We start from the raw sequence: 14,699 nt of genomic DNA on the forward strand, positions 1-14,699 counted from the left end.
GATCCTGCATTTATTATCCTTTGTCTTTCACACAGAAAACAGCAAAGCACAATATTGGCATGATTGAGCTCTTATTCAAAGACACAGCTTACAAAACAGAAACAGTGAATATAAAATTCATCAATTCCCCAATTCCTCCAAAATAAAACTTGCAGTATGAAGTTTAACAAGCGTTCTCAACAGTACATAAAGAAAACGAGAAGATCAGAAGATCCGACTGGTGTTGCAACTGAACTGATGGTGTTTGATTTTGTTAGAGGTTCTACCATAGTTCTCTTTTAATTTTTTAATTTTATATAATATATATATATATATATATATATATATATATATATATATATATATATATATATATATATATATATATATATATATAAAATGGCATTTAACAAGGATGTGTAAACTTGTTTTCTTTTTATGTCTACTCTATATGAGTCAAAAGCTTCACCCGCTTGCGGCATTCCCTCTCATTTATGGCTCTGATGCGACCTTCAATGTGGAATATTGATGGGACACCTCTGTGCACTTGTTTCATCTTCTATAGAGGAAGGACATACATGGAAGAGTAACTTTTTGATTCCTTTATTAGCAGTGTGAAAGGGACTTTCATTTGAGCATAGTGCCCACTTGTATGGTCACAAATGACTTAAACCCTCAAACCTGCTTGGCTTAATTAATTCACACTGGTTACATCAGGGTCACTAACCATTTTGAAGTATTTCTTGTGTATCGATTAATGTGAAGGCCCACCGGCTCTACACATACTTCTGGAATTTGCACAAACTATATTGAATCGTGTAATTATTAAAGATTAGTATTAATAATTAATGATAATCATTCATGTGGGCTCATGTCTGCAGAACTCTGGAGATAGTAAATATGAAAAAATGTTTGAATTGTTTACAATCTAGCAAATAGCTTGATTGTGTGCAGTCAGTAGGCCTATATAAAAAGGCTATTTAGTCTTAATATGAACATAATACACACACATTAATAGATGCATGTTTTAGTCTGCTGCTTCGGTTCCACAAAGCACAATTAAAACAAGTAGATTAGTGCTGAGCCTTCTCTCCCCCCCCTAACCTATGACAAAGCATTTCACGATTCCGTTGGCCAGATGTAAAGATGTCGCCCCCATGTGGTCAATGGAGGAACTGAATGACAGGAGAGGTAAAGCCTTTCCTAGGTGCATTTATTTTCATAGCTATTTTCCCCATCTTAGTTTCATGTGAAATTTCACCTGATGGAGCAAACATGATTATTTGAGTAATAATTCTAACTGACTTTATGTTAAAATGGCTGACACCACAAGTATTTTCACGTGTACTGCCTCTCGGGTACTGTAGTGGCATTTGGAGCTTTAGTTTAATTATCATGTACAATTTAAAGAATTCTATGGTATGCGGTGAAACAACAAATATCCAGAAGCCTTGTGCATTTGAAAACTGTACACGACTGTTTATGGTTCTTGGTTAATACACTATTTGATGTAAATAGTTAAATGTTTACATTGCATTGCATTCTCAAAGTGTATGCTGAAGGACATTCAGGTTGTAACAATGAAACTGCTCACTGGGCTATTTCATTTGTAAGAAGAAATTATTCATCGACAAGTTACTCAAGTTGTCACGTCTGCTCTCGCGGTTGTTCTTGTGGAAAATATAGCGCCACATAAAAGCCGACCATTTATTGGTCTCTATATGCCAGTGACTCTCAAACTGTGGTCATTGTTTGCATATTACTGTATTTGATCATTTTGTTCCAAATGCAGTTTTTGACAATCTAGGCAGCAACAATTTATCAATTAAAAAGATGGGCGACTGTTATGTGCAGTGGTCATGTCACTTGGAAAAGGCAACGTGGCTTGTCCGACGTAAGCAGATTATGTGTGGAAAGAAGACTTTGTGTAAACCACTCAATTGTGTGCCTTGAGAGCCCCCAAGGAGGATGACTTTAATTATGCTAGTGTGAAGGGGGACAAAAGTTAATGTTGTGATAGCCGAAGAGAGTAATCTGAGGTAACGTTATTTCATTTAAAAGTCAAATACATATTTCCATTCTTGTTTATACTGAAAAGATATCACTAATTGTGAATGGGAACGTGATTTTAATTGAGACCACATGTCAAACAAAAGCGTCTTATTCTACCTGCATACCACTTATCTGTAAATAATGAGATCCAGAATAAAGGCTTTGCCAAAGGAAACAAAGTCTCTCATTATTTTGTAGTCATACAGTATCTGAAAATGTATCATAAAAACTAGCAGGCCAACCAAAAAAGAATGACAACAATGATTCATCAACACACACACTGATCAAATATGATGGGTTATTTTTTTTTTTTATTGTTACAAAAAAAAGATACACCTGGAGCAACAGCCTCCAGATTTTTGATCATGAATTTCATGAAGTTGAAATGTGATACTGTTTCCTCATTCCCAACTTTAGTAAAAAGTACTCAACCCAAACATCCCACCCTTCCTCCCTCCATCATCATCATCATCTACTTGGATCCGGTGGAGAGCAGAGCTATGAGTCCGGAGGAAGCGCCGATTGACAAGATGTAGTTGCTGGGGGGGGAATCGTGTTAAGGCAAAAACTCCCCTTCTTGTTTGTTTGACACAAAATACTTTTGTGCAAGATGATAAGAAAGGATACACGGCAGGGTTGAAGTTCTTGAGCAGGAAGAAGGATGCCACAATGACAAGCACCAGGAAGAGGGTGTTGTTGTAGAAGATGGAGAAAGTGGTGGCCTCGTAGTCGGCTACCTCATTCTTTTTCCAAAGGATCCTGAGCAAATAGAAATAAAGAAATATTGCGAGAAAGGGACAATGTGGTCGGTCAGGTATGTGCTTCACTGCATTACAAAAAAAAAATACTCAAGTCTTTGTCAGCAGCATGTTTTACCTCTCGTCTTTCTCCTTGCGTGACATCTTGCGATTGTCAGCCTCGGACAGCTTCCTGGTGACCTCCCTGGAAACGGCATCCTCGCGTTTCTGAGCAACTCTGAAAAGAACGGCAAGGAAAAATGGACAAGACTTGGTGAGGATTGTTCCGAAACAATAGCTGTAGCTGGTGATTTGTGCCAACAAAGCAATCCAATTGTATCAAAACAAGTTTTACAAGTGCCTAATTTATGTCTGACCTGAAATAGATGTCTCTTGCCCCTTGCCTCAAAACAAAAGGATACTAATGACCTTTGCAACAAACATGGCCACCACGTATCATAGTAGATGGCAGCAATGCAACACATCTCACATAGAAAGTAGACACCGTATCTGTAAAGCTGATGTTGGGGTTAGACGAAAAATTGTGTTTCTATACTCTGGACACATGAGCAATTGATACCAATGGCATCAAAGTCACATAATGAAGAAACAATATTTTCTTACTACAGTACACCAATTGAATATTTGTCAGTTAGGTGTCCACACATTAAGGACACTGTTTATATTGTGATCGAACTGCGGTGTTCTGTTCATCTTACTTGTGCTTGAGAACAAACTTGACGTTCTTGTAGGCAAAAGCCACAAGGTAGGTGCTGGCCAGCGTCATCACAGTGTACAAGAATGCAGACTGGACAAGATCCATGTGCCAAATCCTCCAGAACAACCCTTGGGACACACAGGAACCAAATTAAATCACATTTCAGTGAGTTGCTTTTTTGTTATCTATGGAAAAGCCTACCTGTAGTAACAGTTATGCTAACGTTATCCACTCACATGTGGAAAATTACTAATTGTACTTGTCAAGGTTTTAGCATCGTGTGCGTCGTATTTTGATTATTTATTTGACGCTTGACAGTGTCGTGGAATAGCATTTAGCAATTAGCTGCTGGAAAGTATACTCACAAATGGGGATTGCAGAAACAATGAAAGCATTTGCGTAGAAGAGCGCGGTGGACTTTGTCGACAGGTTTCTACTGAAGTCCTGGAGAAGAAGATCTTCCTCTGACTGCTGTTTATTGTTCACTTTAGGTGCCATAACTGTGAGGAGTGATTGAGCTTCCTAGCTGACTGCTCGGCTGCAGACACAAGAGGACTGACACGTCGCTAGGAGAGCTCAAGAGGGACGCGTCAGCATTAATCCGGAAGTGTACTGCTCGCATTCTCCTTTGGATTCTTCGCTCAGGAACGGGATATAGCGTTTAATTACAGTGTCGCCCTCTACAGGTAAAATATGATCATTTCAAATAAATAGCTAAAGTCGAAAAATAACAGTCTGGCTTGTGAAGTACCAGAAATTGATACTTTGTAAAAGTCCAAGCATTTTAACAGGAAATAACATTGGAAGTAATCACCCGGTAGAATATTATTTGAGTAAGTCTTAAAATTATCGGACATTTCCTGCATAGCTACATAAAAAAAGAGTGGTTAGAAGAATTTTGATTGATTGTTTTTATTTAATGTAATTCTGTTTTTGTATGATTCATATTTAGTTTACATGAGTGGCTTACAGTCAGAGACGACCTTACAACTAAATAAAAAAAAGTCATAACAAAATAAAAACTGTAACTATAATAAAAATCCAAAATGCAGGTCGCACGCACGCACACACACGCACACACACGACAACATGATTTCATGACTTGAAAGATGCTAACCTGCTTCTATAAAGTGGCACTCAACTTTCTATTTTGGGGTGCCAACAAAGAAATCAAACATTAAAAAATGACACAGCATTTCTCTTCTTGGCAGAAATGTTACTTCATCATGACTCATGCCTATTTTTCTGCTAAATCAACTTGTGTTACTGCAACATCAGCATTGTTGGACTGCCTCCCCAATGTTACTTGGACAGAATAGATGCTTTTAGAGCAGAAAATAAACCTGATGCTTGCATGACACATGATTTCAGCAGCCAATGCAGTCATTCATCAATGCCTTCCCGCTCTTCTTCCTTCCCAACATCCTGTCAAGTGTACTTCTCTTTTTATGAATTAATGGAGAAGTGTGCCTCTCTACTTCTTGCTACTCACATTCCACAAACTAGCAACAAGAAAAAACATGCAGGGTAAAGTCAGTCTTAGGGTGCAGAGTTATCCAGAAAAAGTTATAGTTTTTACTGTATATTAGTTGAATTACATTTATCAAGACCAAGGGCAAGGAGGAGGCAATTTTTGCATGACTATCCAGTAGTCTTATTGGTCTGTTTGTTAGTGTAAGATTTGCTCGTTTGTTTGTTTGTTTGTTTGTTTGTTTGTTTGTTTGTTTGTTTGAAGAATCTCTAAAAAAAAAAAAAAAAGATGTGATCCACTTCAGTTGTTTGGCAATTATGTATTTTAACAGCACCTACAGGGCTGGAGATTTTTTGGATTTATACATAATTTCTTTTCATTTTTTTTTATTGGGCACTTAGAACAATGTTTCCAGCAGAAAAAACATATTTTTTCAGTAATAATAGTATAAATAGTGGCAAATTAAGATCTGTCCTCTGGCTTCAGCAGTGAGGGGCCCACTGTTTTGAGAAGATGTTTTGTGGGGTCATGTGACTGCCTGGTGCCGCCGTTAGATTTTTTAAATGGGGTCAAACGTCACTGGTGGTTGGGTCCGATTGCTGAGACACAGTCATGTGACACATGTCTCTCTGACAAACTAAAATAAATTGATTCCGCATGCATTTATAGAGAAGATAAAAGTAGCAAGTGGACTGTAGCTCAATTGTTCAAGTAGTCTTAACAAAATCATTCAAGTAAAAGTCAAACGCATTGTGCATCAAAACTACTTTGTTAAATGCAATTTATAGATTAATGTCACGGAATCGCACATTTTACCCATCTCTGTAGCTACGCAACACCTTACTTAGGTCGACAGCCAATTTTGAAATTTAATTCCATCTGGAATGCTTCAAGGCCTGACCTTTTAAGCGTCCATCCTGCTTTTCAATTTTCCTGAGTGCTGCATTGCATACAGTATTACAATACATGGGAGCTATCCATTACAATGTGGCTGCGTGCAGAATAAGAATGGAAAATAGATGAAATGTTCGCATATGTATGATTTCTCCTCTAGTAGGTCAATTCAAGTCTTGAATGTGAAAATGACTCACGAACATTCCAGTAACCATTTGCACGAGGTCATCATGAGCTACGCACGACTCCTTTCTTGTCCTTATGTTGTCATCCAAAGCTCGCCACTGACGTGACATGTTGTTTGCTGCTGTGGACCAATTGGAAATAAGCAGACAGACATTTGACCTGCTGCTGCCCCCACATCATAGCTTAGCCCCCCGCTGCGCTGCTCTCTTTCTTAACTCTGTTTTCAGCAAGCAGCGTGTGTGCGTGTGAGCCTGAGAGCGAGTGTGATGCATCCAGGCAGGTTTGCGTGATGTCCCTGTCTTTAAATGGGGGTAGAGCTTAAGGATTAGCTGTGCACTTCAGGGGTGCAAGAAGGAGGAAACTCGGAGAAGCAGGAAGAGATTCCAAATGGCCTGCCAACACACAGCCAGGTTCACTCACTCTCGCTCATGTTGATTACTTTGGCTTTGGTGAGACCGCAGGCACACTGACCAATGCACACGCTAGACATCCTCAGTATAGTGTGCCTGGCAATACTGTAGCCCGTAGTGTGTGCATGACAGATTACCTAAAGTAAAGCCCTTGTCTTCATTTTCAATGACTTTGTGACGCTTGCCTAAAGCTAAGATGTGGGAGCCCTACTTTACATCTGCATGCCACTACGTCTGTGTGTGCGTGTGTATATGTGTTAGTGTTTCAGGGTAAATAGTGGTGTGACATTAGCCTTCTCAGGCAATAGTGATGTCAAATTACATTGGAAACGGGGTGTTGGGCAACCTCTTATTTGTTTTGATTTTGCAACAATAATATCAAAAATCTGCTCAGTTACTTTCAAATTATTATTATATTATATTATATTATATTATATTATATTATATTATGTTATATTATATTATATTATATTATATTATATTATTTTTTATTATATTATATTATATTATATTATATTATATTATATTATATTATATTATATTATATCAATAATAATAATAATAATAATTATGTCAGATTGATTGGTTTTCCTAAGGCATTTATGGTTTCACAAAATTAAAGGAAGATGAGGCCAAACAGGGTTGCTTTTTTTTTCTATACTGATATACTGTCAGGTCATACCAGCACTTTGAACAAATATTACAAAATGAAAGATTTTGAGAGGAAGATGCATTTATATCAAATATGTGACTGCTTGCTTTCCCTTCTTTTAATAGGCCTTCTTTTGGAATATGTGAGGCAAAAAAAAGTACAAAAATTCAAATAAATAGCAAACCCCTTGAGTAAAGTTACCACTTTGATGCTCACTGAACTGAACCGAAGAGACACATGATCACTGACCACTATTTTATAAATGACAGCAGTTCAAACCGTTTGCCTATCTGAAATGTTGGTCAACTTTCAAATTGTATAGCCTCGAGGCATTTGACCTCAGAGTGGCATTTTATACCCCTGGTTAGCAGCAAATAGTACTATATGTGCATGTCTCTTATCATGTATTATATTAAGCGTCATATCAGAGGTGTATTGACTTGATCCTTCAGAAGCAGAAGCAATGAACTGCAAAAGCGACACGCCACCACTCATTAAAAATGACATTTTGCTTGACACTCAACAAATGATTTTGTACATTTGGTTTCAAGTACAAGCAGGCAGACAAGTGGTCACATGCTCCCTTTGATGGTTTGAAGCAAAATAGAATTTTATTAATGTTTTATCGCTGACATGTGTCTTGTGCTCCAAAGTGAAAGGGTTCATAGAGAAGGAGCTCATGGGCATGTCTTTTGTTTTCCTTCATTTCCTCCACAAGAATGGGCACATTCCACAGTGCACAGCTTTCTTCTCCTTATTAAATCTGTAAAGGCGCTAATGGAGTCCATGACTGTGACTTTCCTCATAAAATGAGACTATAACTAGATCAGAACAAGCAGCATTTATGTCTCGCCACAAAAGTACCTAAAATTACTTTTTATTGCAGAATAACACGACAGATTTGCAGGGCTCTGCACCTTTTATGTTAATATGTTAGTTGAATGCAGTTGTGCAGTCATTTCTCCCAGACACGTCACAAAGATTTTTATAATGTGAGCACAGACGGAAAAGAAGTGAAAGCATATTTTTGAATGGATTGCATTGCTGATTGATATTTCCAACTTGAACACATCATAATTTCTGTCGATTATTTGTGTACCTCCTTTGTGTCCTGCATGTGATTACTGAAGTCTCTCTTCATGTTGGCTCAATGAGGGGAGAAAATGTTCTGTTATAGTTGAGGACAGTGGTGCTGTACTCAGTTGTAAAAAATGAAATGACCACTAACCGCTAAAAACAAAACAAAAAATCCCAGTAACCACAGGGACATTTGGGTATATAATAAAATTTTGCCGCAAATAATGTTCATGGCAGCAAGCCTAGAAGTGTATCTGCCTCACATTTATGAGGTTTAGGTTTTGAATCTCAGCGGGGATATCAAAAACATGTTTGGTTACTTCTTATTCTAAATTATTCCTAATCCTGAATTTAATGAGCAAACATCCAAATGTGTGGATTAACGAAAAAGAGTGAAGAACATTATATCTCTTTTAAAACACGTTTGGTTGCTTCTTATTCAAAATTATTCTTAATCCTGAATTAAGTGATCAAACATCCAAAAGTGTGGATTAACAAAAAAGAGTGAAGAACATTATATTCCTTTTAAGGTGTGAAATTCAAAACTAAATATGCCAGATCTCTCTAGTCTTAAATAATCACACTGTGCTGCTAATGGCCAACCACTCTGATGATGTTACATGAGCCAAAGAACCCACCTCACCAATTTGAGCCTAAATGGTTGCAAATTCTCATTTGTAGTGCATCTCCTTGCATCCTATGATTAATGACCACTCTCTGTTGGCTCCATCGGAAGAGTACGTGACCTGCTGGAGTTGAGGATGTGGATATTAGAGGGGGTTCTTTTTTAGTGAGATGAAGGGATGAAAAGGGAGTGGAATACTTATCCTTTAAAAGACATATGTTTACACTTTGTGCCTACTTTGGCTATAAAATGTTTCCTCACCTCCAAGCTGTGTGCGTGCGTACCAGCACACTGCACGCACATGTGCTTGTCCACGTGACCAAAAAGAACAAATGTAAATTTATGTTAGCAGCCCAACCCTCTTCCATTACCACACACACAAAGGCACAACTAATTACTAATCAATTGTACTTTTGAGAGGCAATACATTTTTAGCCAAGCAATAGTTCGTCTTTTATTGCCCTTTTAGCAGTGTGAACGTCTTTCAGAGGTGTGACTCACACTGTATGTGTGGAGGTGTAGAGATTATTTATTGGGTCAGCCAGACACGGGCGCTGAGATACATAACTATCTGGATTGCGATGACACAGGCTCAGCTTCCCGCAAAGTTATGGTGACCCTCCAGGCAGAGCTCAGTCCCAAAACAAACCCTCACGTGGTTACCATTCCTTGGCTCTGATAAACCTCAGATTTCACTGGGTGCTCATACAACAAGCAGATAAGAACAGGCTGCTCTGTTTTTGTTCATGTGAACGAAGACCATGCAGTCGATTTGCACAGTTCTTTCGGATCATCAGTTCAATTTGTTACAAAGGATAGCCTTCAACAATAAGAGGAAAGACCCCATTCTGTTTCACTCTGGATCTGGTTGGTCACTGCTCTACTCAAGTCTAAAGCAAATGTACTGTAGAGATGTGTAATGGACTGGATTTACACTGTACTGTATGGTTCAAATGGTTCTGACATTTTAGATATGTGTCAAAAGCTATGTGAATTGGAAAAAAATTGCAGGGAATTGGATCTCTTCAACTAGTTCATGGTGCACAACCTCTGTCTAGTAAATGCTTAGATCACAGGTGTCAAACGCAAGGCCCGGGGGCCAGATACGGCCCGCCACATCAATTTATGTGGCCCGCAAAGACAAATTGTGCATCAAATTCGTGTCATTACTACAATTGCAAATTGTCTTCACTTTTAATAATATCTTTTTTTTTTATATTTGACCAGTTTTTACTCATCTGATTTGAAAACGAGTTGTTTGTTTTGTAGCTTTTACTCTATATAATATGAGGTGCTCAAACATTTATTTGGGTCGACAGTTATAATGGCCCTCCGAAAGAAGCTATGACTACAATGAGGCCCGCGAAAAAAATGAGTTTGACACCCCTGGCCTAGATGGATGAAATCTGGACACCTGCCAATGAAAGTGCAACATTAAGTCATAAATTGGATGTAGCTCATCAAGCTTGGCGTTAGCGAAACACACCTATCTATGGCGTATACACACACCTGTGTTTTGCAAAACAACACAAATAAACACACCCACTGTTACAGAGACAGCTTGGACAATGACATCAATCCACCAGAGGCGTGTCCATTTTTAAACAGGCAAAATAATTGCAGACAGCAGCCAGAGGAGTCATGTGGCGTTTGCCCTTAGTGATCAAACAGGGCAAGAAATCAGTGTTTAATAAGTGTGTTATTTGTGTATTGCTTTACATTACATGTCTGTCATTGTCTGATGTTGATGTGCAGTTACCTACATGTAATTTGTGTGTTTGTGCATTCATATGCACATGGAAAGACAACAGTGATTCTGCAAATGTGGTGCCATTAGTGGTCCTCTATTTTTTATTTTTTTTATTTTTCCAGTACAATACACACAGTTCCGTTGTATTTGACTTTTAAGTTATTTTTAAGTTATTTAATCTTTTAAAATTGTTTCTTTTCAAACTTTTATGAAGGAACAATTTTGATATAACTTAATTCAATAATTTGAATTGAATCACTCTGTAATTTTTGGGGGTTTCATTTTCCTGTCTTTAAGTACAGTTAACACATGGGCCTTCTGTGCTATTATATTTTGATGTTGGTCATTAAAATGATATTGGTAAGGAAAGTATTTTTTGAGGTGGTACTTTGTGTTAAAACGATGAGAATCAATGAAATAGTCACAAAATCAGTTAGAGAAATCAGAATTTGGCTCTTGGACTTGGAGCGTAAATCCACCCTTGGAATGGAAGAGGTGGAAATTTTTAAACCTTTATTGGGATTTTCACCCAATTTGAAAAGGTTCTGACTTGACACGTTCCACCCTCCTACAAAGTGTCATATAAACCGGTTTTGTAACAGTGATCAAAACAATCCGCCTAGTCTCTGCACGTTCACGCTTGGAGATGCTCTGCACAGAATGTGTTGTGTGTATGTAGACAATGTGTAGCGACATGAGGGCTAACCTGCTGCCAGCTCAGTTTGCATCCGAAGCAAAGCGGCAGCAAAAGATGTTGACATTTTGGCAGTGGAGCATTTGGCATCTGAAAGGTCATCACAGTGGATTTGAGAGAATTGTGTGTGTGTGTGTGTGCGTTTGTGGCCACTTGCCTGCCAAAAGCATTTAAAATGTGTCTTTCTTATCAATTCTGTGTGAAAAGAGCAGCAGAGGGCTATAAACAAAGAAGCAGGAAGTACAAACAAACAAAGTTGTAGGAGTCCGTGCCAAACACACACATACGCATGCATACGTGCAAACACGCACACACATTTATATTAGTACATACTTGCCTTGTGCTGTATCATGGAGGATGTATTTGAATGTGTGTCGACCATAATGTAGAATTAACAATCTGCTGTATTCAGCACAGTGAGTTAGTGGTCTGCAATTCTGAGTTTGCTGGTTCGATTCCAGGCTCAGGATCTGTGTGAAGATGACATGTTTTTCCCGAGCTGGCGTGGGTTTTCTCCAAATACTTCCTGCCGTTTTTCCAAAACATGCATGATGGTTGAGTGAAGATTTGAATTTGTATGAGGATGTGAGTGTGAGATCGAATCTGATCTAAGTGCCCTACGATTGTCTGACAAGTTCAAATTTAGCTAAGAATAGGCTCCAGCTCAGCCATAACCCCAAAAAGAATAAATGACCCAGAAAATGGCTGGATTGCAAATGAAACCTAGAAATCACATTTACAGCGCTTATTGCATAATTTAGTCTTTTAAATTAAATGGAGCATTCAGGTATGGACACCAAAGATAATTCCTACACCCTTTTCAAAGATAATTGTGCTTTCTTTTCCTTTCTATTGTCAGATGGGCATTCATTTAAAAATATTGTGGCGATGCGGTATTGATCAAAACTAGTAGCACAATTGAATGAATCCACAGTATAAATTTATGTATTTCACATCACTGCAAATGATTAGCTCTCTCTCGGTGCCTGTCAAAGTTGCTTTAGTATTTCATCAAACATCATTATACACAACAGTGTGCACTATTTCAGTGGCAATATCTTTCACGTGCTGCCCCTTTCCATTCCATCATCACTGAGAAAAACAAGAACAGCTGATTCCCACCTGATTAGATTATTTCAATTATTTATTCTGGCTGTGAATACACAACATACAACCGCAGGGCCAGTAAACAAACTTTTTATGAGAATGTTCTGAATGTGATCATTTCAGACCTAATGTTTTTCAGCTGTTTTTCAGAGACTGTTGTGTGATCAAAAAAACAATTGGAGAGATGGTTTGGCCATTGGTCGACTACCATGGAATCAACCGGGTGAATGTTCCGGGCAAATATTTATTCAGTGCTTGTCATAGTGACTTTGGAAGTTTCATTGTGATGGTTGCTAGTTTCACTGAACTGGGAATTGAAATACTGTTTAAGGATAAACATCCACTTGTCTGGGTCCTAAAAATGTCACATTTCAAAATCATGTGGGATCTCATTTTCAAGTCTGCATGCATTTTTCCTGTGTGCTGTAATTTGCGGTTAATTGCTGGATTTTCAAAGTCCTATTGATACAATCCACTAACTATTCATCAGTGGTGCGAAATAACTTGGGGCATACGGATCTCCATACATGGAGTACGTTTCAAGAATGGTACATGTTCAAGCGATTTGGTTTGATTCAGTGGGATGATGATTCAATTTGATATGGTAGCTTTTGGTTCCAATTCAACCCACTAGCCTTGCTTGGATTTTTATTTTGAAGTGGGCCTTCACAACACGTGTCGGCGCATCCCTGTACCAGATTAAAGGATGTTAAATCGTATGTGTGTTTGTTTGCAGCTGTGTTGTTGACTATAATTTCTGGTGAACCTACCAACATGCCTGTGATGTGTTGAGCTCTGATGTGTGCAGCACACCATATGGAGAAGCCTCTGTACTCCTCTAATGGTGCAGTTGCAGAACATGTGCGAGATAACGGAATTCTTCTTGAGTTATTCCTTAAAAGTAGTCTGCGTGTCTCTGTGCTATGTAAAGTACTTCAACGTGGATGTTCCGCCAAGCCAAGTGAGCTGAATATCAGATGCTCAACAAAGAGCAAAATGTTATTAGGGGGGTTAATTATCATTAGTTTTGAGCACAAATATAATTCTTATTATGATTGAAAATACTTGTAGTTTTCTTTTATTTATGTATTATTTATGGGAAGAAAAGGTTGATACATTTTGAGTAACAGAAAACTACAATTCACCAATTGTCAACTGGTTGACATTTTTTTGTGAGTATGGCCAAATGGGAAACAGAAAAAAAATACATAAAAAGTGATTGTTTGTTTTGGTTTGTATTATCAATGTAAAATGTAGTCTACTTTTTCATTTTTTAAGCAGGTTTTTTTCTTCCAAATTTAGTTTGAGCTTTGTTTCATGAGTGTTCATTAACTATAGCCTTGGTACTGACAAAATGATTCCAAATCCAAACGTCATTAAAGCATTTGCAGAAAAGTGAAAATGGTAACAATGCCAAAAAGGAAGAAGAGGGTGTTTTCTGATCATTTTTTTTTTTTCCATGAGGTTGACGTGACAAAAATGAGTTTGACCTTGTTCCATGTCTCACCCAAGTTCAATGTGTGCCGAAGTGATACCAACTAGGCAATGTTAACCGCTGCTAGTTTTGCACATGGGTCATCCTCGTAACATTGGGAATGCACCAACAAACTTACCCCAATATATTCCTTGGCTTTGGATGTTGCAGTTTTGTACTCCGGCCACCATTTTGCTGCAGTGGCCTGTTTTCTTGCTGACCTCAGTCTCTTCTTGAGTACAATTTCTCTCCTTACCGCAGCCAGCAGTCACATTCTGAGAAGTAAACAGAGAAGAAAAGAAAATCAAGCCAACTAAATGGAGTCAATCCAGTGTTATGCAGTTGAAAAACAGCGTTATTTGACTTTGATATTTATTGTTTTTATCGTTCAATGGAATGAAAAGGCACAGTGAAAAATATCATTAGGCTTTTTACACACAGGTTTAACAAACACCTTAAACTGACTTTATCTGCTGGTGTGCATGTGTACCACTCGGACTAAACTAGAGGATGTGTTGCACGTAATGCATGTGAGAATCGAGAGTTCAAGTCCAATTCCCAAAAGAGAAGTTGACATGTTTGCATGACAGAGCGTGAAGATTTGTACCTAAGTGATTGAGACAGAGGTTACACTCTCATGGGAGGAGTTCCGTGCATGTGAGCACACAGGCAATAAACGTGTGAATGAATGGGGCTGCTAAATGAAGAGTGGACGAGAAGGTGGACCAAATGTGCAACTGCTTGTGTGTGTTTACATGTGTGAACAGTTGTCCTAATGTAATGTGAAAGCCCTCCAAGTCACCTCTGCCAACCACACTAGCACTGCTGCATTGAATGCTGTCTGCACGTCTCTTATCTCACACACACAAGGAC

At 38.3% G+C, this 14,699-nt stretch overlaps 1 protein-coding gene across 1 annotated transcript; it reads right to left on the reverse strand.

The window, feature by feature from the left end:
- Positions 1-2,320: 2,320 nt before the first annotated feature.
- On the reverse strand, positions 2,321-4,076 carry ssr3 (signal sequence receptor, gamma). Its single transcript, XM_085917153.1, has 5 exons — positions 3,852-4,076; positions 3,488-3,614; positions 2,908-3,006; positions 2,659-2,790; positions 2,321-2,570 (listed from the first exon to the last, which is right to left on the reverse strand). Exons 1-5 carry the CDS (start codon positions 3,982-3,984, stop codon positions 2,504-2,506), a joined length of 558 nt encoding a protein of 185 aa, XP_085773279.1. The 5' UTR covers positions 3,985-4,076; the 3' UTR covers positions 2,321-2,503.
- Between the last annotated feature and the right edge of the window lie 10,623 nt (positions 4,077-14,699).

Source organism: Syngnathus leptorhynchus, chromosome 7 (genome assembly GCF_054491065.1).
Source record: "Syngnathus leptorhynchus isolate UIUO chromosome 7, UIUO_Slep, whole genome shotgun sequence".
NCBI classification, from domain to species: domain Eukaryota; kingdom Metazoa; phylum Chordata; class Actinopteri; order Syngnathiformes; family Syngnathidae; genus Syngnathus; species Syngnathus leptorhynchus.

Bases quoted from the DNA above. Each gene is read 5' to 3' on its own strand.
- ssr3 (XM_085917153.1), bottom strand. From the start codon at position 3,984: ATGGCACCTAAAGTGAACAATAAACAGCAGTCAGAGGAAGATCTTCTT. The intron at 3,615-3,851 runs GTGAGTATACTT...GTGTGTCCCAAG, and splicing joins TGTTTCTGCAATCCCCATTT to GGTTGTTCTGGAGGATTTGG. The intron at 3,007-3,487 runs GTAAGATGAACA...CGTTCTTTTCAG, and splicing joins AAGTTTGTTCTCAAGCACAA to AGTTGCTCAGAAACGCGAGG.